Raw genomic sequence first — 27,966 nt, forward strand, 5'->3', positions numbered from 1 at the left:
TTGCGAATGCTCGACTAATAAAGAGGAAAGCAGGCGACCATGTACCACGCAGTTTCTACCGTCGTCGCCATGTCCAGGTAAATTTTCAGATTGTCGTGTGAACGTCAATTGACATTTGCATTTCTTCTTCTTAATGTGCTTCTAATCGAGTTTTTTTTTTTCACGCGAGAAAGAGAGATAAATATTATTAAAAATATTTTCGCGTTTATGCCAACTTTTTAATACTTAATAATTCAAACGATTTATTTACTAACGTTCCTTATTGATATTGTCGTATTGATAGAATGTGTAATTCTTTATGAAAGAAAAAATCGAACATATAGAGAATAAAATTTTTTCATGTTAAAAATTATTGACTTTGAAAAATATGCGTTTATTAATATTCCAATTTTCAAAGTCACTTTTCTCGAACACAAAATTCCGTATGAAAAAAACTTTATTTAACTTTTAATTCTTCATAAGAAATTTCTCAATTGTATTACGATTACTAGCCTCCTCTCCTCCCCCCACCCCCTCTGTATGTCTAATTAAAAAAAATACATCATATATAATTTTAATCTTTGATTAATATCATTTTAATGTCACTTTCGAGCGATTCTTTAACTCTTGGATAAATGTATGCATCGCGTTTAATTTATGCTGTTTCAATATTATTCTAACAGCACGTAATTAAAGGTAACAATAATACTAATAACGCGAACGCGTGCGCATGCACATGTCGAGATTCGCAAGGTCAAAGTGAACATGAGAGATTACGGTTTCGCAGGAAAAGCCTCGAGTCCGAGGGCGGACACACGTGGCGCGAGTACACATACCGCAAGATCACGCCGTGTGACGCGTGCGGCCAGGTGCTGCGCGGTCACAGCCGCCAGGGCGTTCGGTGTCGAGGCTGCAAGGCCAACGCGCATACGGATTGCATCAACATGGTACAACCGACAATGTGTCCAAGCCTGGCGCCCAAGAAGAGCGGCGGGATACCGCTTCTGCGTCGACAAAAGACGCAAGTACCCGCTGACGAGATGCCGGCATCGTCCGAGCACAGTGAGTACATATTTTAAATACTTGAAAGAATAGGTAGAGAGATAGATAGATATAGATAGATAGATAGATAGATAGATAGAGAGAGAGAGAGAGAGAGAGATCCGGCGCGTTTTTATCTTATTTTTTTCCTCTCTTCGTCCTCCTGCGACGAGACAATTCTCTCATTGTCGAGAACGTTTTATCGAATATTTCAAACGAAAAGAATCGGCCAATTCTCCGATAATTTTATTATCTCATTGAATGAAGATTTTTCCTTTTTTCCTGTTCCACGGAAAAACAGATTTTCTTTCATGCGTGATGCGTTGTTAAAAATTCGTTAAAAAATATACGCCACAAAACGCGACAGGACTTTGTTCGCAGTTTCTCTTTGTCGTATTTCGCATGTAACAATGGCGAGTATGAATGGATTCAGAAAAGTAAAGGATAGAAATTGGAAATACAAAAATTATTAATGAACTAACTGCTTCTTTATATCTGGGAAAATTATTCATTGAATAATACAAAGTGAGAAAGAAAGAGTATGTATATATATCAATTAATTTTTAATTCTTTTAATTTAAAAGAAAAAGACTTTAGTTCTTTCGAGTCACTCTACAATTCCATTCATTTGCCGATATCGTGTAACTGTCGCGAATTGAAAAAGTAGTGAGAAAATAAAAGGTCATTTATCACGTATATTGAACTGGATACACACATATATAACATTACATATTTCTTATTACAAACAGAAATTTATTCTTTTTTTTTTTTTTTAAATTAAAGTGGATTAAATTCAATATTACGGTAATTAAAAGCTTAATATTCAGATTTCGTTAAAACTATTTAAATTATTTCGAAGATATGAGATTCACATATTATATCTCTCTCGTGAAACATCTCTCTCAGCACTACGATTTAATCCGCGAGAATTACTCGATACCATTGCCGCTATATCGTTCTTCGTGCGCCACATCTTATCATTTATATCAAACGCACACAAAACAAAAAAAGGGAAGAAGAAGACAGATCAATGTAAGCAAACTAAGCACTGATTGAGGGCGCGAATCGTAAAACCACAAACAGACGTGTCGGTGTGCTTTTTTGCATTGCTGTGTCTCTTTATCCCGTGTGGGCAGACGTGGACGCCATATACCAGGTGCTGAAGCAAGCAGGCGAGATCCGTGGAAACTCGACAAACTCACCACCTACGCCTCCCACAGCAGAACATCTCCCCTCCGGTGCAGCACCTTTGTCAGCGAGGGCTTCCTCCCATCCCTGTTCCTCGTCCACCTCTGGTAAGGCGCACCACCGAACAATTCCCACAGATCTTGGAACGTACGTCGGAATTTTCCCCAAAATTTTACCACGGACAGTGACGGATTATGTGTGCATAAGACGCTCTTATCCGGGACAACAAAACAAAGATCGAGTTTTACTTCTCAGAGTTTATCATTCATCTCTAATAAATTTTAATAATATTAAATTATTAAAATTATTATTATTATTATATTAATAAAAAGTTCTTTTCTCTTGGTCTAAGAATTTTCAATAAGAATTCTAGATACAGCGTCTCTTGCACTCTAAATAATTTAATTCCGCCACTAAGAAAACATTCATAAATTCGATTCAAAACTACATCTCAACTTTAACAATGGATAATGTTGTAAAACGAAATATGTACATCGAAATTATTGGAGCATACCGACATAGTACTGGAGTGAACATGTTTCTGAATGTACCTTACCTTTTTCATTCAGTTTAAGTTTGATGTACCAATATTTAATCAAATATTTTCATATTTATTTTTTACTGTCCCGTAATTTTGTAAATTCAATTCCTGTTATCGAAACGGGTAACTCTTTCCTTTTTTGCTTTTATTTTTATTAACGTACCGTAATTACTATTATATATATTAGTATTTAGAAAGAGAAGAAAATAGGAATATTAATTTAATGACTATCGTATTTACGAGATCATTATTTTTTTAATTTTAGATACTTTCTAGTAAATAGAAATAAGAATTACATAAATCATTAAATGTACATTTAGAACTTTTATATTTAAAGAGTTGTATTTTTCAATGTCTCAAAAACTTGCTGTCTTTATTGTAATTCTATTTCATATTTCTATCTTCTCAGCTAGTTAAATTATTGCTATGTAATTGTATGTGTTATTTTTTTAAGCACGTATATATTGTGCGTGGTTGTTATGTCGCTCGTGCTCCAGTACTGTCAGTTCCAAGGTCCGAGATCACTCTATATGTTTGTGTAAAATCGCTCGTCTTCTTCAGGGACATGACTCGTAAATTCGTAATCTATCGATTCTTTAATGTGTATTCTTTTCTTCTTCTTCTTCTCCTTCTTCCACGCTTATATCTTTTCTTCTTTTTTCTATTGCTTTTTTCTTCTACCATATATATCTATATATTCTGCTTGTTATTACGATTAATTCGACCGATTTTTAGAGGTAAGTCGCTGATTATTATCGTTATTATTGATATTATTCAATATTCTGTTACACTACTTAAAATTATCTGTAGCGTTACATTTGTCACGATTCTCGCATCCACGACGATAAATTCCACCCATTTAATCGTATATATTCGATTTTATATTTATCTCTTTTCTTTTTTGTTATTTCAATAACGATTTTTACAAAATGATAAATTATACGTAAAAATATTTTATATATTTATATTTATNNATGTGTAAATATATATTGTTAAATCTTCAAAATATGAGAGACGCATCGCTAATGTCATTGCATATAAAATTACACTGTAAATACAAAAATTTATTGAACAAATGAAAACAACAGCTTGTCTTCAGTTTATCTCCACTTTGTTATATAAGCAACAATATAAACTATGTACTTTGCTATCTTGTTACGAGTGTACTAGATTTTCTGAAGGAGCTCTTGTCGCGAGCTTCTCTCGACTGAGAATCAGGTCTCTCGTCGATAAGTCGAACAAATCGATTTTTTTTAGGCTGGCACATTTGTCGTCGTGGGTGTCATTCCTCGACGACGAAAGAAACTTTATCGCTTCTCACCCTCTTGACTTTTATCGCGCATATCACGGACGCTTATCAAGTTTTCCACTCCAAATCACCCTCTATTAGCTTTCTCTCATATATTCGAGTATCTACTATAAATATCTACCATAATAATAATAATCATCATAAAATCATAATAAAATAATTATCATCATCATCATGTTGATACTGATGATTGATATTTTAATAATTATTATATAATAATTAAAAAATATTAACTGTAATAATAAGTAAACATTAATAACAATATCAGTAATAGTTATAATAAAAACAGATTATAATAAAATATAACTATTATTATTCTTAATTATTTTTAAGACTTTCTCTTTTTTCGTTATTTGATCATTTATTGTAATTATTAATTTTGTCTCCTTCTTTTTTTTGTTTATAATTACAATTTTTATATAACGATACATACTCTTGTATACTTGATGTTATATCTCGCAAAGCGAAATTACCGTATCGTAATAAGAATAATCCTACATATATGCACAATGAGAAAGGACAACAAGGAGCGAATAACGAAAAAAAAATATCGTCGACTAACCCCAAAGGATGGTAATATCAGGATTTTCAGCCTATGCATAATTATATCTTCTAAAATAATAGCAATATTAATAAAATACTGCGAATATTTTGGATGTACGAGAAGCATCTAAAAATATTTATTAAATATTCGTATTTTGTATAGAATAATAATTTCAATCTATTATAATTTCATCATTACCTGTTTCGTGGTACTCTCGAGGAGAGAGAGACATATTTCGCGTTCGTTAATTAATAGAGACTAATGGACGGCCAAGAAAACAATGGACAGATGCAATAAATGTGAGCATCGACTCTTCGTCGAGTATATCCGACTGAATATATATAGGTAGATATTCTATGAAGGTGGATATTCTATATGTTGAGAGAAAAAAACGTTTCCCGCGTGAATCGATCAAACACGGACGTACCACGATCATTAAAAATTCATTTCCGCGGAAATAATTAGTTAACCGCATGAGGAAGAAGAGGAAAAGTACATGGAAGAAATGTACTCGGATTACACAAACGCACAAAATTTTATATAGGATCATGCAGGATCGCGAGAACAGAGGACAAAGACGCCTTACGCAAGTATACGTTTTCGATTCTCGAATCGATTCGCTTGTAACATCACGGAATGTGTTCGTCTATTTATTTATCATTATCCTTCGCATTTTCAACGTTGCCGACTTTTGCAACGACCCATCATAATTAGGATTGTTTATTCATCGAGCAATTAATATCGTTTCAAGAAAGTGTCGTTTCCAATATTTCATACGATATCGTAAAATATAATTCGAATAGAAATTTTAATATGACACGTATTGAGGACAAAACAATATATTTATCCAAAGAAATATTTAGAAAGTTTACCAAATTTCTGTTTATTTCATTATTATTTTCATTATTATTTATTATTTTATTAATTATTAATTATTATTTCAGAAAAACACATCAATATAATTGAAGAAAAAATAAAAATAAATAAAAATAAAAATAAAAATTTCTTTTCCTTGACATAAATAATCTATAAATTTTAAGTGTATATACAACTTGAAAAATAAATTAAAAAAGAAAGAGAATTTCATTTTTAATTAAATATTTTTCAGAGACGCGTCCCCCCCCCGATATCGTAAAATATAATTCGAATAGAAATTTTAATATGACACGTATTGAGGACAAAACAATATATTTATCCAAAGAAATATTTAGAAAGTTTACCAAATTTCTGTTTATTTCATTATTATTTTCATTATTATTTATTATTTTATTAATTATTAATTATTATTTCAGAAAAACACATCAATATAATTGAAGAAAAAATAAAAATAAATAAAAATAAAAATAAAAATTTCTTTTCCTTGACATAAATAGACTTTATTAAGTATCGAATCGTGGAAATAGATTTATTGCTCAAGCGAGAAAAAAAAACGATCGCACTTTGTGGTTCGTTGCACGTAGTATGTAAATATAACCAGCGGAACACAATTTACGCTTTGTTATCGATTTAAATCGATATAACACGGTCACTATCGATTGTACACCGTTGTGATAGCGAACGAGGCTATTTTATCGGTTCTCCTCTTTATTGTCGCGAACAGGATTTGTTTCATTCATTTCAGCTTTCAGTACACGACTGTTGGTCGTTCGCCGCGTTTTCCTTTCTTTATTTCTGTTTGCGAAGCGTGCAATGCAATTCGAAAATAATCTTAGAATGAACAGACGTACAGTTTCTTCGTATAAAACGTGCTATAAAATTCGAGCGATACATTTCTATGGGCAGTAGAACGATGAAGATAACCATTTCTATTTAACAATAAAGCTTAGAGAAGCGCCTTTGCATCGACAATAGCCTTTAGGCTAAATTTGTGAAAAATGTTTACTTTTATCGTTGCAGAGAGGCTATCAATTGAACTTTTTTTTGCCCGTATCAAAATTTTATTTATTATAGTTTGTTATCGTACAATATAATTTATACTGTCGAAACACCTGATTAGAAGAAGAAGATTAAAAATATCTGATATATACGGTTTGAAATAATGCGGGTCAAGTGGCTTATATTATCCCTCAGCTATCGTCTTCTTACACACATATACATTGAAAATGTTATCTATCAGCTTTTTCCGACGAAAACATGTAAATATTGTAAATAAAAATATTCTTTTCCGCAATATTACAAAACTTTTCATATTTTTACGCGAGTCGTGTCCCGTTGTAATTATGCTGTTTGTGCGCTTTTTATCTCAGTGTATATAAATTTTTTTTAATAATTCGTATATTTGTAAATAATCGATTGTTCCGCTTATTTATGTATAGTCGATACTTCAATATATTCGACGCTGATGCCGATTACATATCTCTTTTTATAGATAGATATGTCACAATTTGTAGAATTTTATTTAAGCAAATGGAATTATCTATCACTTGACTAATTGCAAAAGCTTAATTAACCATAATCATTGCTTTATTTTTGTTGTTCTTCCAACTCTCGATACAAATTAAGTGTATCTCATCTGGGAATTATATTTAAAAAGATTCTGTATAAAAAAAAGGGATCAAAATTAAATGAAGATTTACATCATTAATTCACAAAACTCATTAATTTTTATTTGCTCTCATTTGAAACTGTGTGTGATTGACATCTCGATATTCTGTTAAAAAAGGTTTTCATCTAATTTCATACTTTGTAAAAAAACTTACAATCTTACATCTTTAATTATTGTAAAAAGCATGTCAAATATTTTATATTTTTACATTTTTTCAAAGAGTATTTTTATATCATCGTGTTTTCATTAATAAATTTTGCAATTATTCGATGTCAGCGTCGAAGTGCAACTCTTTTATCATGGCTAACAAATTTCTAACCGATTATTACGAAAAACCAAGCACCGCATAGTCCGCAACGTAGACGCGAGAGGCTGAATTTAAGGATGAAGAGCCTCAGCTTGGATTCACCGGAAGGGACTGCGCACGTTCGGCATCGCCCACGAGATTACTACCATGCTACTAGTGCGAGAGAGACCACCCCACCCCGACATTCTGACAGCGGCAGTATCAACAGGCTGTGTAAGTAAACCACAGATCTCACACGCAATAAATTAACGTAGTATTAGGTCGTTGCATATAAAATGGCCAATTTGCATAGCTCTTTAATTATAAAACTGTATGAGTGTAAGAGAGCATTTAGTTATACATTATATTTAGCTTAAAGTTTTCTTTCAAAGCTTGTTTGTAAAATAAAAAAATAAGTGTGATTTGATACTCGATTATTCCAAGATATACATCGATTTCTTTGCAAAACTATGTTTATATTTTAATTTGTGTTTATAAAAAAAAACTGTTTACATTTTGAAATTAGATTTTTAAGGCATAACGGAATTCATAAAATGCAAAATTATTATAAAATTAATATAATGTTGTTTTATAATTTATAAATTGGTGAGCGAGTGCAATTCACATAATATAAATCTGACATATAAAAACAGTCATATTTTAATATCGAAATGATAAATTTCAGTATGTGAAATCCGAGATACAAAAATGCGAATGAATATTCGATACGCAACTTTCTTTTCTTCTTTAAAAATTCTGAATGGAATTTATCTCTGCTCATTTCCTTGAAAGATTTAGATCGACATTAATTAAATAAAAATAAAACTTTCCCCCTGAGATCGCCCGAAGATAATGGCCATTTTACATGTAGCAAGCTATGAATGAATCTTTGGACTATACAAGCTGCATGAATTTCGCGGATTTATTATTAGATATATATATATAAAATATTATATATTTTTTACAGCGCCCTGCAGCCCGGGCCAGACACACGGCGTACACAAGCACGTGCGAAGTGCTATTCGGATGTCGAGTATGGAGCTGCCGGACGAGAACGAAAAATCATACTCGTCGGCGAGTACGTCACCGTGCCCCTCCCCCCACACCAACAATCAAAATCACCTAAATCCACCCGGTGGTAAACGTGTACTACCACCGAACAATCTTTACGTCGTGCTATACAACTTCGAGGCACGACATCCGGATGAGCTAGATCTTAAGTAAGTAATCACCTTGAGTAGCACAGAAACCCCGAGGTTTCCCAAATTTTCGCTTGTATAAATTTTCATAATAATAAATTATGAACACTTTTGTCTAAAAAAAAATATATATTGAGACACTTCAAAAATAATGTCTTCATCTTTTTTTAAAATTATTCATTATTTTATTTAAATTAATTTTAATGAAAAGAGAATAGTTTATTTTAAATATTTAAACAAATTTGCAAGATATTAAATAAATATATAATTTTAATAGTAATTCTATTTAATTTAATTTTAATTTAATAATTGTAATTTCCATCGCTTGTAAATTTTTTAAATTATTCTCTTTGTAAAAAAATAATAACGAAATATCAGTATTTTAATTTAAACATCATAATATTTATTCTGCACATAACTTATAACAATATCTTAAACATTTTTTTTTTTTTTTAAGTGTTCATAATTATTTTTGGCAGGACACGATTATGTTAACGCAACGACGATAAATATCGTGAATAAATGGACTTACATATTAGCTGATGTTGCTCCGCAATATAATACGCCACTGCTTGTGTTGTTTTCTGCTCCATTGCTCCTTTCCGTTTCTTTGCTCTTTCTTACTCCTTTCTTGCTTCAAGTGTTCATACAGATAGATATGATAATCACCGCACTATTATTTATTATTTTTAACGATCGCCCGTTATATTTTACATGCGACATTCCCGATCACGATACACTCGCGCAATTTTTTATACAACGCATTTTAATTCGCCAGATCGAAAAATATTATAAAATACACGACGTTAAATCATCGACACTCTCGAAAACTGTACCGTTCGAAGAAGCAAACAACGCGAAATATGCAAATTAGTGAACAAATATATAGGCTAGGATTTCGACGCGACGCACTATCGACGCATCGATCGCGAAATCGAGAGAATGCGCTCGATCACGCATTTTCAGATTAATTACCATTCCGAAATAATCGCCCGTCACTTAATTCGACACTCCCGACACTTGTTCGCGCGCAAAATATTCTTTTCCGCGAATAAAGAACGCGAGAATCATGAAACGATCGCGATCGACATCCGAATGAACATAAGTACGCGACGAAACTGCCGAATGTCCTCTCCTCTCTCCCCTTCCCCCACTCCTCATGCGAGCGCGTCCTTTTCTCACTCGAGCCCGAGGCCCGAGGTTTTTTTCATAAAAACAATAAAAATATTATTTGTAATACGTGTTTTGCCGCAACACAATAGCGATTTTTGAGATTTCGTTATTATCGCGAATACTTTCGAATATTCTTGACAGAGTAAAAATGTTTGAAATGTAACGAAATTTATTACAATAGTGATGTGCAACCAACTTCAAAATACGCTACTTTCGCCACGTACAAAATACGCGGATTTGAGAATTTAAATATTGAGAACGCGCTCAATCGTATATTTCCAGACTAATTAGCATCTCGAGACGATCACCCGTTATTTTATTCGACACTCCCGACACGCGAAATATTCTTTTCCGCGAATGAAGGACGCGAGAATCGTGAAACGATCGCGATCCACATCCGAATAGACACAAGTATACGACGAAACTGCCGAATGTCCTCTCCTCTCTCCCCTTTCCCCCACTCCTCATGCGAGCGCGTCCTTTTCTCACTCGAGCCCGAGGCCCGAGGTTTTTTTCATAAAAACAATAAAAATATTATTTGTAATACGTGTTTTGCCGCAACACAATAGCGATTTTTGAGATTTCGTTATTATCGCGAATACTTTCGAATATTCTTGACAGAGTAAAAATGTTTGAAATGTAACGAAATTTATTACAATAGTGATGTGCAACCAACTTCAAAATACGCTACTTTCACCACGTACAAAATACGCGGATTTGAGAATTTGAATATTGAGAACGCGCTCAATCGCATATTTCCAAACTAATTAGCATCTCGAGACGATCGCCTGTCATTTCATTTGACACTCCTGATACGCGAAATATTCTTTTCCGCGAATGAAGGACGCGAGAATCGTGAAACGATCGCGATCCACATCCGAATAGACACAAGTATACGACGAAACTGCCGAATGTCCTCTCCTCTCTCCCCTTCCCCCACTCATCATGCGAGCGCGTCCTTTTCTCGCTCGAGCCCGAGGCCCGAGGTTTTTTTCATAAAAACAATAAAAATATTATTTGTAATACGTGTTTTGCCGCAACACAATAGCGATTTTTGAGATTTCGTTATTATCGCGAATACTTTCGAATATTCTTGACAGAGTAAAAATGTTTGAAATGTAACGAAATTTATTACAATAGTGATGTGCAACCAACTTCAAAATACGCTACTTTCACCACGTACAAAATACGCGGATTTGAGAATTTGAATATTGAGAACGCGCTCAATCGCATATTTCCAAACTAATTAGCATCTCGAGACGATCGCCCGTCATTTCATTCGACACTCGCGACACGCGAAATATTCTTTTCCGCGAATAAAGGACGCGAGAATCGTGAAACGATCGCGATCGACATCCGAATAGACAAAAGTACGCGGTGCAACTGCCGAATGTCCTCTCCCCACCCTCCACATCTTCTCATTCGAGCCCGAGTTCTTTCCAGGAAAGCGTTAAGAATATTCTTCATAATAAACGTGTTGTCACAATCTACAGCGATTGTTTTGAGATTTCCTACCTTATTCTCGCGAAAGCTTCCGAATATTCTTAACAGAGTAAGAATGTTCGAAATGTAACGAAATCACCACGCCATATTTTACATGAAATTAGTAATGATGCGCTACCAACTTCAAAATATCGCTACTTTCATCGCGTGCGAAATACGCGGATTAGCCCTGTTCTACAATAAGTCGTATGTCGTTAGTCGCAAGCAAATTGACCAATCACAGTCGAATATTCTCGGAATAATCGACTGTCGTTGGTCAATTTGCTAACGACTAATAATATATGACTTATTATAGAATGAGCTTTAATGAACGAATAAAGACTCGAAATTCATCGATCCGACGTGAGATGATATATGCATCGATTGCGAAATCAAGAGAACGCATTCAATCGTATATTTCGCGAGAATAAGGTAAGAAATCTCAAAACGATCGTTGGAAGGTTGTGGCGATACGCGTATTACGAAGAATATTCTTCTTATCGCTTTCCTGGAAAAAACTCGGGCTCGAGCGTAGACGCGTGGAGGACGGAGGGTGGGGAGAGGACATTTGCACCGCGATGTGGATCGCGATCGTTTCATGATTCTCGTGTCTTTTATTCGCGGAAAAGAGAATATTTTACGTACGAACAAGTGTCGGGAATGTCAGATTAAGTGACGGGCGATCGTTTCGAGATGCTACTGTATGAATTTTCTATGAATATATGTATGATTGAGAACACTTGGTAATTATATGTTTTATTTGTGCGATACGTGTATATATTTGTATACATATAAATTGATTTAAGAACGCGTTATTCTTGTAATTATAGGGCCGGTTACAAGATTACCGTGATTGATAAATCAGAGAAAGACTGGTGGAAAGGGAAATGTCTTGGTGGCCGTGCCGGTTATTTCCCAAGTGCGTATGTTATGCGTGTTGAATCCGGTCAAAGAACTCTTCAAGTTACACGCAATCTGCAGCTGGCTGATCAAACTACTCTGCTGCGAGATCAGGTATATTTGTGATTTTAACTAAATTCCGCATACGCTACAATTTATCTTTATTTATTTGCATTTTTACTTTATATTTTTCTAATTTTTATTACAAGAACATTTATATTCATATCTTTCTATCAAGTTCTTTTATTTCTAAATGTCTAAAAAATATAATTCATAAATATTTAATTCTCTTCTATTCTATCACATCGTATAGATTGTGATTCAAGTGGGCGAAGAGATGGATGGAGTGGCAATGGTGAGATGCGCAGCGGACGTACGTTCTGCCGATCACACGGGCAAAGAGGGTGACGTGCTTTACAAGGAGATCCTCTGTCCCCTCAAGTATCTGCAAGAGGTGTGACAGCAGCCTTACCATCTTCATCAGAAGACGCGTAATGGTGGTAGCGCGATCGCGACGAGCAACGAGCGTCGTCGATGCGCCGACCTGCGAGATCGTTTCTCGACGTCGCGCCGTCACGTCGCCGAAAAGTATTACGATTGTCTGCAGTGCACGGAGCAGTGTCGTCACGCAACCGACAACAATAATCCTCCCAATAACAGCGGCAACAACTACAATAATAATAATGACAATGGCGCTGTCGCCATCGCCCGGATTCGCAGCAATCATCGTCTGCCCGTTTCGAATTTGGCGTTGTATCCCGATGTATCAACATCTCCGCCCGATGAAATGAGAAAGATTCGAGGCGCCAGAGATAATCTCGCCAGAGCAAAATCTCTGGCGAGACATCAATCCACTCATCTAACGCCGGTCAAGAAGAGATCGTCGCTGGCGCGACCAGTTCGCGTCCATGATTCCTTTGTGCAACTCAGACGACCGATGGCCGAGGAAGATCCTTGTCACGACTCGCAGCGAGAGCAGCAGACGAGATCGTGCAAGAACCCTTGGTGGTGGCAGGAGCGCTGCGAGCGTCAGGAGCCTAACGCGTCGACGAGTTATGCCTATCATCGGGGCGAAAATGTCGAGGACGGAAGCGCCGGTTGGCCTATTCGCCTGCGACTCGAGCAGATGTTGGAGCTGACGTTGCCGCAGACTAAACGGAAAAAGAAGAAGAAGAAAAAGAAAAAGGCGACAACGGCGACGGCGACGATGCTGCTAATGAAACAGCAGCAGCGTGGCAGACACAGCTGCAAAGATACCGAAAGGCTCCTCAAGGTACTCAGCATCAACAATGTGGACCAAGATAATAGGTACAACGTCAAACGATGTTCCGTCATGTAGAGATTAGAGTAAAAAGAAGAAAAAGCGTGTAACAGACTTCTTAGGAAACACCGTAGGACTCCGATACGCTCGTATCTGCAACTCCGCTTTCTGCGAAAATCGAGGCTTCGAATCTACTTATGTATTGTACTTCTGCCGTGTAATAATAATTCTCGGTAAGTTTTATTTTTTCTATGATTTAAATTTTATTTTTTACAAAATGTGAGAAAATGGGAAGTATGGTAGAAAACATTCTCTTCGTGCATTTAATCTTTTGTCTTTATATGTGAAAGTTGTTCAAAAAATCGTCTTATTAATATTCAAATTATTTCAATTTGTACGCACTAAATTATTTTTATAATAGCATCTATATGTATATATGAGTGAGATAAGAGCATTTTTTCTTGTAATGGTTTATAAAGTTTAGAGATTTATCTATCTCTTCATTTTTAATAATTATATATATTTTAATGAATCTCGTATCACATCTTTAATATCATTATAAACGAGAATTCGAAATGCCATTTTTCGATAACCATCGACCTCGATAACGCACAGAGCACTTTTTAGAAACAGAAATCGTTTCGTTTCCGTTTCATTCTTCCCAGCCTTCTTCTCAATTTAGAGATAGAGATCATCTTCTCCTAGTTATGTATCCGATCTACTATTCCGACATTTCGAAACACAATATCCCCCTTATTGCTTTGATCGGACGTTTTTACTTTTATAAGACGAAGTGGTCAATGTCACGATTCATTAAAAAAGAAAAAAATGATTCTAACGATGTTTAAAAAATCACTATTGTTCATTATATTACCATGTTGCATTTCGGTGTGAAGAGTACCGCATCGTCGTTTCGTTTAAATCGAGTGCACTTTATGCAAATATATTATACGTATATATTCGCGCGGAGCTAATTAATCATTCGTATCCGCGCAAAAAGCGAACCAAAAAAATATATGTTAGAGAAAGGAGAAAGTATAAACAGCCAATTTCATTCCACTAAACTGCCTGGGATCATCGCGGACGCTAAATCGCGAGCTCCTTCCAAGTTTTGCGACAGCACCTTTCTCCGAATTATTTTTTATATCGAGAAATTAAACCGACACTCCTCTATATTATTCTTGTCGGGCGTGAAAGTTATTTACAACGGCTTTTGCGAATCGTCCATTCGCGATCGGAGGGACAGATGGATGAAGGATGTATATCACATTTGTGATATCCGAAAGTGATAGTTTGAAGAAAATTTTAAATATAGAAATTATCTCTTATTGACCCGGTTATATGGATAATTTATTTTCTAAAAGTTTTCTAAAAATTTCTTTCGCTAACTTATCGTTCATTTTAAAGTCATTAGTTTTTAGTTTAATCAATTATAACATCCCTGTAATCTAATTACGCGCACGTAATTAAATCATCCATTTATGAACTAACTTTAGCTGATATCATCGTATTATTAAATTGATAGCATGTATACGATAGTATGTACTGGAGCAGATATAATACTTTACGTTTATAAGAATTAGTAGAGAATTTTGTGAGAATGTAATATATTTCCTTCGTTCGCTTAGCTCTTCGAGTTGTCTCTTTAACAACAATTATCCAGAGAAGAGCAGCGAGTACCTACCTGTAACGGATGTACACGCGTAATCCAAGTGCCATATATAGTGTCGCGACAGCCGATTAATTAATGCCTATAAAAAACCTAAGCATTTGAATGAACGTTCCAGTATTAAATATATGACGAACAAGGATGCGGGATTTGACATAATTTAACGATTCGGGATGCATCTCCCCCTCGTTGTATCGTAGATAAACCCACATGCATATAAGTATATAAAGCGATCCCCTGTCCGCGAATAAACGTCACGAGGAAGAAGAGATCGATTCGTATGAGTTCACTGCGCGTTAAAATCGTACGATTAATATCGTTGGATCGCGATAAAACTGAACGGTGTGTTGCTAATTTTGATCGAATCTATTCATATAAATTTGCAAAACAACGCGCTATCTTTCCGCCGATTAATCGCGTACGAGCTTGCGACTATTTGCATTAACTTTGTCGGTCTTAACACACGTGAACTTGCGAATCAAGATAATAGTAGATCTAGATTAATCGAACGGAACTAGACGAGAGAGAGAGAGAGAAGTATTGATTTTATAAGTATTGATTTTACGTATGTTACAGTATAATCTTATATTCTCACGAGTGTCCTTCTTTCGTTAATGTATCTCTTTCGCATTATTAACTTTGGCGTAGGGACATAAAACTGTTCCAGCTATTATCCTAGTATTTTGTAAGAGTATCGTCTATTTGCGAGTTTGAAAGAGACCGATTCAGGCGTTCAGCATGATCGAGATGCTCAATCGATGATAGAACGCGCGTCGAACAACATGCGACTAGTCAATCAGAATGTTAATTTATCACACGTTAATGAATCACACTGTGTATCTTTTTTCTTTTTCATCTCTTTAACTTTACCATGCCAATAGGAGAGAAACTTTGATTCGCGACCGGCGTGAGAATGGTTGCGAATTATTAACTGTATCCGGTGTGATGTAATCCGAGGAAGAAGAGATCGATTCGTATGAGTTCACTGCGCGTTAAAATCGTACGATTAATAGCGTTGGATCGCGATAAAACTGAGTACGGTGTGTTGCTAATTTTGATCGAATCTATTCATATAAATTTGCAAAACAACGCGCTATCTTTCCGCCGATTAATCGCGTACGAGCTTGCGACTATTTGCATTAACTTTGTCGGTCTTAACACACGTGAACTTGCGAATCAAGATAATAGTAGATCTAGATTAATCGAACGGAACTAGACGAGAGAGAGAGAGAGAAGTATTGATTTTATAAGTATTGATTTTACGTATGTTACAGTATAATCTTATATTCTCACGAGTGTCCTTCTTTCGTTAATGTATCTCTTTCGCATTATTAACTTTGGCGTAGGGACATAAAACTGTTCCAGCTATTATCCTAGTATTTTGTAAGAGTATCGTCTATTTGCGAGTTTGAAAGAGACCGATTCAGGCGTTCAGCATGATCGAGATGCTCAATCGATGATAGAACGCGCGTCGAACAACATGCGACTAGTCAATCAGAATGTTAATTTATCACACGTTAATGAATCACACTGTGTATCTTTTTTCTTTTTCATCTCTTTAACTTTACCATGCCAATAGGAGAGAAACTTTGATTCGCGACCGGCGTGAGAATGGTTGCGAATTATTAACTGTATCCGGTGTGATGTAATCCTCAATGTTGGATATGTTAACGAGTCTAGTCCATTTACAAGAGAACCTTTGCTATACACCCGTGCAAATGTATCGTTTGGCCGGAAAAATAGACTGCACGAAAAATATATTATCTATATAAATATATATATGTATCGTGTATATACGAATACCTTGGTACATGTGGTTTGCCTTTTCTTTTATTTATTCTTTTCAGAATAATATATCTCTATGAATTTTCTTTAAATCGTAAATTAATTAAAATAAATTGGCAAGATTCGCGTTTTATGAAAGCTCATCTTCAAAATCAGAGAATAATAATTAAGAAAAGACTTTTATAATTTTGTAAATGACAACTTTACAAATGACAGCTCTTCACAAATGATAACTACGTAGATTGAAGTTTTATTTGCATGATTACTTCATATTTCGAAAATACGTGCTTATCTCTCGAAAATAATTAGGAATGAGAAATAAACTTGAATAAACTTCTTGAATAATAGGAAAGCATCGCTATTTTTATTATCGTCGCGGATAATGTATATGGAACAGCATTACAATTCTCGTTAAAAAGTTTCTTTCTCAATCATTAAAAATCTCGATAGTTCACTCATCGGACGATGCATACAAATATAACTGCTGTTAACAAACAGCGGTTATCATTCAAAATATTTTCAAGACAAATGCAATTCTTTCAGTCGAATATAATATATAAATACTTTAAAATATTTTTAAATTTTGACATTTGTTTCGGCTGTCATCCGATCGATCTTCGTTCGATTCTACAATTTATATTTAGCTCCTCTGACAATGGGATACTTGTCGCCGGTGCAAACACCTCGGAAATCATCCAGGGACAGATCCACGATCGCTACACCGCCAAGCCCCTTGGATTTCACGAAGGCAGCCTTATTGCTGGCAGTGTCCGGATCCTCGTAACCGGCCCAGATTCCCTCTTCTCCGGTATCGGCGTTGTAAGACTTAAAAGCATAGCTGCCGTACTTCTTGGATGGATCGCCGACGCGTCGCAATTTTCCCGCCGCGTGTTCGGTCAGCCTGGCGCACATCTCGGCGTAGGAAAGCAAACCCGGTTCATTGGTGTGAGGTCCAGGAGCGCCCGGGCCATCGGTCACAATAGGCGGCACGCCGGAAATCTGGCTTTCGGCTGTCAATTTCCACGTGCGAGCGTAAGTGGGGATGCCGATGACGATCTTACTACCGGGGGTGCCGTTCTCTAACCAGTACCTGTAGAGTTACAGATTATTTTTATTAGAGAAAATCGAATATTCAATATTAAAAAATTAAATGAAATTAAGAAATAAGGGTTGTAGATTTGCTTAGCACAGACTACGCTTTATATAATTAAATTGTATTATGTGAAAATACGAAAAAATAACGTGGGAAAAAGATAGATAGGTTTACCTTGCCGCAGCATCAATATTGTCATCTCCCACGTATCCGTAACTGTCATAAATTATTTGTATTACACATGTTAAAATATATATTGTGAAGATACTTTGGGGATGTGCGTTATGAAGGAGAGAAGTAAATTTACCTTGCCGCGTTATCGACATTGTCATCCACCACGCGTCCGTAACTGCCGTAGATTGGTGCCGGGAAATCGGCCTCTTTGCCGCTGCGTTCCGGTGTCTTTTGATCAAAGGTGAAAAGATGCACGGCTTCGATATTGGGCGACAATAATCTGGCGTCGTAGTAGACTGTCAGAAAGGAATATATAATTATGTAATAAATATCCGGTGATACTAACAATAATTTTTTATCCACCAATTCTATTATTAATTTTAATATTATTTTAATCAGATTTGTGTTGCATGCATTGTGTTATACTAACCACTAGCGTTAACGTGTGGCAACACCGTGACAGTCAGGGACTTGAATCTCGACCTAAGTTGCGTCTTGAGGTCACGGACGAGGATGGTGAAACCATCACGATGCTCCTGCTCCTTCTCATCGTTGAACTTTCCATAGCCCAATTTCTTCTTGAGGCCGTGCCAAAAAGAGCCTAAAGTGCTGCGTTGCTTCTTGGGCCTGACTGGTGGAAACTGCCACGCCAGATCGATTCCATCAAAGTCATAGTCATTCAGCAGGCGATTAACGGAATTGATGAATTTCGATCTGCCTTCTGAAGTCTCGGTCTATCAAACCCAGGTAAATTTTTTTAATTATTCTATTTGTTTTTTATATATATATATAATTTTATTTGATTATTCTAATTTATTATTCCATTTTTAATTATTCTATTTTTATCCCAATTTTTAATTGCTTTAATTAAATATAAAATCAATAGAATAAATGGATTCTAGATATAAATGAAAATTGATATGTAGAATGACAACAAAATTGTACTCACTAATACGAGATATTTGTGTTCTTCGTCATAAGGATCGGAGTTTCCTCCAATACTCAGATAGACCTTTAGATCAGGAAACGATCGTTTCAGCTGCGTGGTGAGTTTGTAATAAGAGTAGCCCGATCCCGTATCTAGATTCGGCGAGCCAGGAACAACTTCAAAATCGGAATTGATGTGTGCGTATCCATAGATCAAGTGAGTGCAGAGAGACAAGGCTAATCTGACATCATCAAGTTGGAATTTTGCTGGACCTGTGAAGGTGACAACAATTTTGCGTATATTTCAAATCTCCGATAATAACAAATAATTAATTTATATGAAAATACTAAACAGAGGCGTGTAATATTATCTTTCGATTATGAGTCTCTACATGGAACGTGTATGTTGGATTTACGTTGTCATTTGCTTGACCTTAACACATTCGTCATAGCACAAGTGTGACAAAAACTAGTAAATACAAATCGAAGCTTCTACGTATAGTCGACGCGTTACCGGTTTTAGATATCTTGAGAGTATAGGAAAAATATCATATAACACAGAAAGAAAGATTTTAAAATATGATTACTTGAGAAAGATGTTTTTTAAAATTAAAATAACTCTTCGCGTTTTATATAATATAATTATCCTTTACGTCAATAATATTCTTAATTAAATTTGAATTTGTAAAAATTATGCTTGACATTTTTCTCGTGCCATAAGATTTGAAAAGAAATCAAAAAGCAGAAAATTTTATTGTGTTTTGGAATCGATATAAAAAACTATAATTTATGTTATCTATTTCTAAAATAGTATAATGGAAATTTTAATTTGATAACTTTCATACACACTATTTTTATATAACGTATTATTACCACAGATTTTTTCTACGAAGAAATTTCTCTCATGTTTATTTGTGACACGTTTGATAGCGAAATTCTCAACTTTCCAAAAAGCGATTCAAAACCGACAAGATTATAAACGTTCTTCCAATAGATTTCACGTGTAGCATGAATGTGAGTGATGCAAAAAAACTAGTAAAAAACGACCCACCTTGTCTTTCATAGGCAGTACTATTCCAATAGCAGACCACCTTGGAATGCTCATGAGGATCTACGCCGAGCACCGCCTGGATATACAGCACCGCGAAAACGGCTGAGAGTAACGTCTTCATCATCGTTATCTAGAATTATAACACGTAGTTAATTAATCGTCTTAACTCCGATCAATATTAAATTGACTTTACTGTGCGACGCGCCAATTAATAGGCTAATGTGTTCATTTCACTTTTTATAATTTTACCGAAAACAAACTAAAATATTTTAGCCACAGTAGCACTATTCATCACACCATCACAATTATAATTAAATAAAAAAAGTCAAACATAGAAAGTCGAACAATCTTTTAATATAAAGACGGTTAATATATTACAAAATTCTTTATTGTTTTATTATTTTTTTATTATTTTATGCTTTTAATTAAAATTGTATTATTTTTATTTTTAAATCTTTAGCTCAGTAATGAGTTATTTATAATATTTTGTTTCTATTTAAAGTTACATTGTATGTTTTCACAATTTAAGATTTATTTAATATTTGATGATTTCAAACGTTTTTCTTTCGTATCTTACCTTCGGTAACGAAAGGAGCGTACTGGTGCGTCGTTGCTTCTCGTCAGGGACTTTGAAACCTCGATCCCATCTTCGGTTTAAGTAGTGGGGCTTAGCTGATATTACGTCAGTCCCGTGATCGTTTGTCACATCGCCATATGTTGGTACATACATGTATGTATATGTATGTGTGGGTACGGTATATTACAGCACCGAGGTGCGTCGCGCGAGAATTCAGATGACAGTCAAAACTCACGCACACTAACAAAATAAGCGACCCAAGGTCGAAGGTTGCGAGAAAGTATGAAAGACGAACCGATATTATCCTATTACAAACGCGATCACGCTATCAATATTATTCATATTATTTGCAATTATTGCGTATTTTTAAATTAAGCGATAATCGGAAAATTGAGTTTATTGGCGTTTCTTTTTTAGAGAACGAGACATCTGATACATATGTTCTACTTTTCGAGAATGTGAATTTCTTCATAAAATTTCTTCATAAAACTTATAACGTAAGAAATACATTGCGACATCTTGTTAATCTTTGTCCCCGAAAAAATACTGATTTTTGAGAGCGAGGCTTTATCCCTGTTTACTTTGAAGGATCGCTTGCTGATGCATACATAAACGATACACGGTATCGGATCCCGGCTTATTCTGAGATGCATCATGCATAAAACTCTCGCGCGTTTACACATGCCTTTTGATTTGCAAATAACATTAACGCGGCGCTAAACATGATAGAGTTGAAGCTAATCCAATTCATCTGCGATCAGTTACGAACATAGACCGAAATATATTCTGCAAAAAAGATGGGGAAGATATAAGATATCGAAATTTCTTTCACAAAGATAAATTCTTAATCTTCGTGTTTAAAAATTGTGACATTTATCATATTATATTTTGTGTTACAATTTTTGCGTTCTTTTTATTTGACCATGTTTTCGATCTATTGATTTTAACTTGCGTTTTTTATGAATTTCGGAATATTTCGAATATTAAATATTTGCGCATAATTTAAAACGGATAAATTCCTATCAATTAATCTATTTATTCCGTTAATACATTTATTTATTAATTTTTTACAGATAAATAATCAGCGCGCATTCTTGCGCGAAAATTGTTGATACGTGCGTTCTTCTAATCTTTCCAAAGAGACTCGTAAGAGGATAATTGAACATGACAATTTAGTATATTCGTACAAATAGGCATACGACGACATGAACATCCTTTCCGAGCATTGCCAAATATAAGTATTTGTCAGCGATTTTACTCAAAAAATATAGCAGCACTAATATTGCAGCAGTTTTATCAAAAATATTCTACAGAAGATAACATATTCTATTTCTAACATTAATCCTTTTACGGATAACGGAATACAAACGTATATATAATGTAGCATCACAAATGATTTTTTTTAATACTTGATATTAAATACTCTTTTTTTTTCATTAGAATATAATTATCTAAATAAAAAATATTTCTTAATCTCTTTGATTGAAGAGATTACAAAGTTTATAAAAGTAATTACATCTGATGATTTATTTTTGTATATTTCCGTAATTTCGTTTTTATAGAAATATGATACATAAATGTTTTAAAATCTGATATAAAACGCATTGATTCTCGTTCATGGAATTTTTTTGAGACACATGATAAAACATATAACTTTCTAATAGAATTGTGGAAAAATTTAAATTTAAATTGTGCAAGTTTTTTCCTTGAATATTCGTTGAATATCACAGACTCTGGGCGAGCGAATTACTGCAGCACATTTGATAGTCAAGGAGAATTATCGAGTTGAAAAAGATTAAAATGACGATCAGGCACAAGCGAATCTAGAGTGTGTTTGCGTTCTTGATTCCATTATAAAAGCTTGTCTGACCATGGTTCACCGAGAATAAGGTCCGCGATGATAACACGGGCAAAAGGTCAAAATAAATAAATGATCTCTCTTATATCTTGGGCGCGAGAAAGCGTATACAAACAAATTTTCTATATATTGCTAGTAAACGAGATATTATACGCGTTGATGAGAATTGCAACAAAAAAGTATTTCCACATTAGTTAATATAATAACAAACAGAACAAATAAAATGTTCGTTTGCAAAAAAATAAATTGAAAAATCTTTGCAATTGTTAGACGGATACTGTTGTATAATTTATTATCAAATACGTCAAGAATTATTTTATAAATAAATGTATTTTCTAGAAAAAAATTCGGAAAAGTTTTACGAGAAAATAAGTAAGAAATTACAAAGACAATTGTTTTCTGCGCAAATGAGAGAGAAGCGAAACACTTATTGTTAATATATTAACATGTATATCGGTTCTCGGAACCGATAGAGAGAAGGAAAACGTTAGTGTTGCTTATGTAATGGTCGTATGAATCAGAACAGCCAACAAACAACGTCTAATGGTACATTTATCCTGTGCTCCGATAGATATGACCTTATTCTCTAAATGATAAAAAAGCTATTGACTAAAATTTTATTTTTATAAAATTAATAGGACGTTCTAGTTTTTAATAATTCTTTGATCAATTTAGAGTCAATATTTTCTTAGCGAAAATATCGAAAGTTATTATTTATCACATTTATTGTCCTCCAATTTTTAGTATCAATAACCTTGTAATAACGAAATTAAAATTATATGAATTTAATCTAAAATTGATTGGAAAAGTTTTGTTATCTAGTTATCTCAATAAAAGTTTAGTTTATAAAGATTTCTTTCTCAATCATTTAGATTACACTTGATAGTTATTGATGTATTTTTGGGTCTCGGTACATTTCGGTTAAATCGATCACATCGGAAATGTACGTGATTATGTCAAAACGATTAATGATTCAGTCTCGTGTTATTGACTTTGTTGATAATAGATATATAGCTATGTATCGTATAAGGCGAATGTATCTGATTCTTAGGCCATAATAAGAGAAAATTTCAAAGGCGAAATCTATTTTTTAATCGTTTTTATTATGAAAAGAACGTTTATGTACAATTATAACGCCTCTTTGTATACATCTACATATAACTGGATTTCTAAACTATAACAAAATATTACGCTATGCTTGTCATATATATGAACTGCTTAAAATAAATCTTTTTGACAGTTAAGTCATAATTTTTAAGATTCTCGGTAAGGATAAAATAAATAAGATGTCGTGAATATTCCACCGATCGCTCTTACACGATTTGCTAGATTTAATCGATTTCATTAGCGGATGTTAATTTAACGATACGTTTATTTTTAACCTTATTGTTAAAAATCGACAATCTATAATTATTAGCGACGACGATTGATATCGATAAAATGAAAAACAAGATTAAAAGCTTATTGATGATAAGTCAATAACCTCAATGTAAATTCTCTTAATGAAATTGAAAAATTCAATTATCGCCATGATAATGGGTATCATAAAACAGGATTGGATTGCAGTAGCAGAGATGACTTTACATTATGCAATATTACATATAACTCTGCTGTGATAATCTACGATGTATCATGAAATCTCTTTTCTAACGATAATAACATTTTTTAAATGTAAAAAGAAAATTGGGCATAGAATATCCCAAACTTTTTTTTACATTTATACAAAATATCTACATTTATACATTCTGCATTTGTACAAGTAGTAAAAAGATCAGTATTGCCATCAGTCGCCATATACCTTCAGTCACATGAACATTATAGAATTAATATAGAAAGAAGTCATTCACGACCAGCTTCAATATTCATTAGATAAAACATTTTTCTAATCAATTTTCTCGTGGATATTGATTGATTCCGAGAGCATTCGCTAAGTAATATTATCTCTGCTAATGCAATACATGCCCAACTTAATGCACTTGTACTAGTAACAAAGTCACGAGTGTCTTAAGTAATAAGTGCGATTAAGTCTTGACATAATCCACTCCATGCATCTCGGCTATGGATCTTAATCTAGAAAAATACAGTTTATCTTGTTCTTTCCTTCCTTGAGAGCTTGTACTCGCATTGAGTTCTCGGGAAAAGATTTATTAGAACCGCGTAAACCTTCATCAAACGTTCAAATGTGCCCTTGATGATCCGGTTATATATCCGTATATATATCATCATACATATATCTAAAATTTCATACAAGAGTTTTCGAAACATAAAGATAAAATGATTCATGTTCTCTAATTTCCCCCGACATGATCATTGAACGATTCATATAGATTATAATACATAATAAGTATTCTTCGCTGATGAAACCGGGACGATCGTGAACATTGGTCAAGTTTACTATTTTTCAGGCGATTTCCATTTATAGAATTTGATCGTCGGTTGCGTAAAAAACTTTCGAACGATGATGTTGACCCTATTCCCGCTTATCTTGCTTCAAATTATGCGGATATTCAAGCATGTCGCCTTCATCTGAAATTCAGATACGGGAATAATTTCACGAATCGCGCGCAACCGGTCTTATTCGATCGGTCTCATTAAATTACCTTCACCTTCATCCTCGCCCTCCGCCAAATGAATATCATTCTTTTGCTGCGGCTCTTTATCGTAATCGCCGCCATCATACTGATCGTCGCCACCATTAGCTTGTCCATCGTCTAATCTAAAATCCCCAAAAAATTATTTATACAATGCTAGATTGTTGAGATCGAATATACGTATGTATATTTTAGAATATATAAATTAAGATTAAATAAAATTTGGTTATATAATTATAATGATAATAAAAAATGAAATATTAATTACAAAGAAGGAAGAGGGATTTACCCAGGAACACGACCCAACTGATTGAGTTCTTCGCCAATTTCTTGTATTCCAATTAGTTGTCTCACTTTGGACCAAGCATCGTTCGCCTTCTTCTTCGCGACAATCTGATCACCGGCATGTCGCGCGGCGGGAGGATTCGCGGCGAACGGTGGATCGAGATTGCCGGCTTCGACGATCGGCTCCTTTTCCTCTTTGCTGTCCGCCGGAGCGAGTTTTGGCGGTGGCGGTTGCAAATTATTGTGAGCCACCGCGTCGTCTCGCTTTCGGATTTCCTCCTGACGTTTTTCTTCGTTGTCAATCTTCTGCTCGATAATTTCTGGAATCGGCAATACGCCAACCGGCAATTTGACCTTCGACAGCAATCTGACCGGTACGACTTTGTCAACGAGAGACGGCGACACCAAATTAGCGTTGTTCGCTACAGTAGAATTTTCCATTTTTCGCGAACTCGCGGAATCGCGCGCCGCGTTCTGAAAAAAAATTGTTCACAAGATTATATACACGGTACAAAATACACGTTTACAGATAGGAACTGCGCATTGACAATTATACCTATATTATTGTGAAACCGGTTATAATGACAGTTGCCATTTTTTAATAAATATACAATAGCATTATTGAATAAACGAAAGAGTTGTGTCTTTAGAATTCATTGCTAATATATGTTATGCAGAAAATTTTCTTCCTGTTAATCCAACATACTTTATTTTGCCATCAATAAAGCTTTACCGGATCTTTAACTCGGACGAAAAAGACAAAAGTGATTGTGTAAAGAGAAAAACTATTTCTTCTTATATCCAGTTAGTGATCAAATAATTGTGATCTACAAAGCTGTAAGTGCAATGCATAATGTAAAAAGTTTATATCTTAAGATACGGAATTAAAAGTTACATTATTAAGCAATAAAAATGCAATAGAAGAGGAACTATACTACTACACATTTTTATATAAATAAATCCAGGCTTGTCTTGCATATTTCAACAAATTCTCGAGCATTCTCTCTGACAAAAGAAATAAATTCAGTCTTATGCAATGTAAATCAATTAGCGATAGTGATACAACAAAAATGTGACGCAAAAGTTAATAGCTAGGTTGTTACAAGGTTGCCAATAAAAATACAAGCAGATAAACATAATAACAATTTATTAATGCATTATAGAACACAGATTTACAGGCACATTCAGAACGATTCGCGAGCCACTGTACATAAAAATATGTCATGTTCCTAATAACAGAAGCGAGCCTTGCAAAAAAAGCCGCGAAAAATTGGTCAAGGAAATTATATATGTACATAAAAAAATAGAATTTTTTTACGTTCTTTAAACATCCGATAATATTCGCCCGTGAATTGTATCAACGAAAATATCTACAAAATTATGCCAATAATAGCAAAAGAAAAAAATTAAAATCCCAAAAGACGTCTGCAAAAATAGTACTTAATACTTAATAAAAAAATAAAGTTATTGATGATTTAAAAAAAAAAAATGTTAGTAAAATTTAAAAAAACTTTATATGATTTGCGCAGTATTGCAGTGTTGAAAGCATTTATTTTTAAAATTGCGTTAATATCAATAGTACGCGTTATAAGCGCAGATGTATCTATTTTAAACATAAAAAAATAAACATTCTTTTAAAAACGATTTGTTGCTACAATAATTAATGCACAGATGCTTATTAATAATAAATAATATAGTATATCATTTTTTATCATGCGTGCGACGTGAATCCAATTATTTGAATTACATTCGTTAACAAGATACGTATTCTCCGAAACAGACATTCATAATAAACTCTACCTGTAACCAATAAATGCGATTTACAGTACAAAAACTTACAATAAGCATCATTAACTTTAAGCAGTGAACAAAAAAAAAAATCAAAAATATAATAGCGGTTCAAATAATATAAAATCTCGTTTTATTAAATATGCTTATAAGTTTATGCACATCGGCTACATACTTTATTCATTTATTAAAAACAAATTCTGTTATGTGTCTAGTTTAAGGCAGTAGTAGAGAAAGATTACAGTTTCAAGAAAGAAGCAATTATTCCGAGAAATCTTCAGTAAGAAAATAGAAGAATTGTACTTCTCTTTTTTTCCCATCATATAGACAATATCTATCTATCTTAAAAGCAAATATATATATTAAAAATAATTAATCCCAAAATATATTCACCAACTCCTTGTTTTATAAAAAATCGTTAGTTGATTTAGAAAATGAGATAAAAATAACCACTTTTTGTTTAAACAACTAACTAGATGTTCCTAACCCATGTGATTAACCCGTCGATTATTGCATAAAAAAATTAAAATAAAACAAAAATAATTATATAAATTATTTTATGTCACAGTTTATATTAATTGTTTGAAAAAATTATTGTACATCATGCCAATTAAATCATAATTACTATTAATATATAGTTATAATATAATTAACATTTTATTATGGTCATAATTACTATAATAATAATTATAATAATTATATTATAATTATATATATATA

The 27,966-nt window shown here is 34.0% G+C and overlaps 4 protein-coding genes across 11 annotated transcripts in view; 2 read left to right on the forward strand and 2 right to left on the reverse strand.

The window, feature by feature from the left end:
- The window catches only part of LOC115236111, a 47,535-nt gene extending 34,850 nt beyond the window's left edge, over positions 1–12,685 (forward strand). For 3 of the 5 annotated variants that reach the window (XM_029808330.1, XM_029808329.1, XM_029808331.1), the window contains 7 exons: positions 24–77; positions 767–1,041; positions 2,157–2,315; positions 7,488–7,667; positions 8,401–8,653; positions 12,118–12,301; positions 12,501–12,685. In XM_029808330.1, coding sequence (XP_029664190.1) covers positions 24–77; positions 767–1,041; positions 2,157–2,315; positions 7,488–7,667; positions 8,401–8,653; positions 12,118–12,301; positions 12,501–12,647 — 1,252 coding nt within the window. In that variant the 3' untranslated portion in view covers positions 12,648–12,685. The remainder of the gene's footprint in view (positions 1–23; positions 78–766; positions 1,042–2,156; positions 2,316–7,487; positions 7,668–8,400; positions 8,654–12,117; positions 12,302–12,500) is intronic. The other 2 variants (XM_029808333.1, XM_029808332.1) reach the window with 2 other exon arrangements.
- Positions 12,648–15,419, forward strand: LOC115236120 (the record flags this gene model as incomplete). The annotated part of the gene is made up of 1 exon (XM_029808354.1): positions 12,648–15,419. A coding segment is annotated over one exon (879 nt), but the record flags the coding sequence as incomplete, so codon positions are not given.
- A 1,818-nt stretch (positions 15,420–17,237) lies between these two features.
- On the reverse strand, positions 17,238–20,927 carry LOC115236114 (chitinase-like protein Idgf4). 2 transcript variants are annotated; one of them, XM_029808338.1, is made up of 7 exons: positions 20,725–20,927; positions 20,148–20,277; positions 19,119–19,369; positions 18,600–18,903; positions 18,303–18,465; positions 18,170–18,211; positions 17,238–17,992 (listed from the first exon to the last, which is right to left on the reverse strand). In XM_029808338.1, the coding sequence occupies exons 1-7, from the start codon at positions 20,875–20,877 to the stop codon at positions 17,530–17,532; spliced, it is 1,506 nt and encodes a 501-aa protein (XP_029664198.1). In that variant the 5' UTR covers positions 20,878–20,927; the 3' UTR covers positions 17,238–17,529. The 2 variants fall into 2 exon arrangements, with proteins under 2 accessions (XP_029664198.1, XP_029664199.1); XM_029808339.1 differs by lacking the exon at positions 18,170–18,211 and having other exon boundaries at positions 20,725–20,920.
- A 2,739-nt stretch (positions 20,928–23,666) lies between these two features.
- Positions 23,667–27,966, reverse strand: part of LOC115236126 (Golgi integral membrane protein 4-like) — a 12,408-nt gene continuing 8,108 nt past the window's right edge. For 2 of the 3 annotated variants that reach the window (XM_029808359.1, XM_029808360.1), the window contains exons 5-7: positions 25,463–25,932; positions 25,183–25,298; positions 23,667–25,108 (exon numbers count right to left, since the gene is read on the reverse strand). In XM_029808359.1, the coding sequence (XP_029664219.1) occupies positions 25,053–25,108; positions 25,183–25,298; positions 25,463–25,932 (642 nt within the window). In that variant the 3' untranslated portion in view covers positions 23,667–25,052. The remainder of the gene's footprint in view (positions 25,109–25,182; positions 25,299–25,462; positions 25,933–27,966) is intronic. The other variant, XM_029808361.1, reaches the window with a different exon arrangement.

The sequence above is a fragment of the Formica exsecta genome, unplaced genomic scaffold (genome assembly GCF_003651465.1).
Source record: "Formica exsecta isolate Colony F162 unplaced genomic scaffold, ASM365146v1 scaffold245, whole genome shotgun sequence".
Classification (NCBI taxonomy): Eukaryota; Metazoa; Arthropoda; class Insecta; order Hymenoptera; family Formicidae; genus Formica; species Formica exsecta.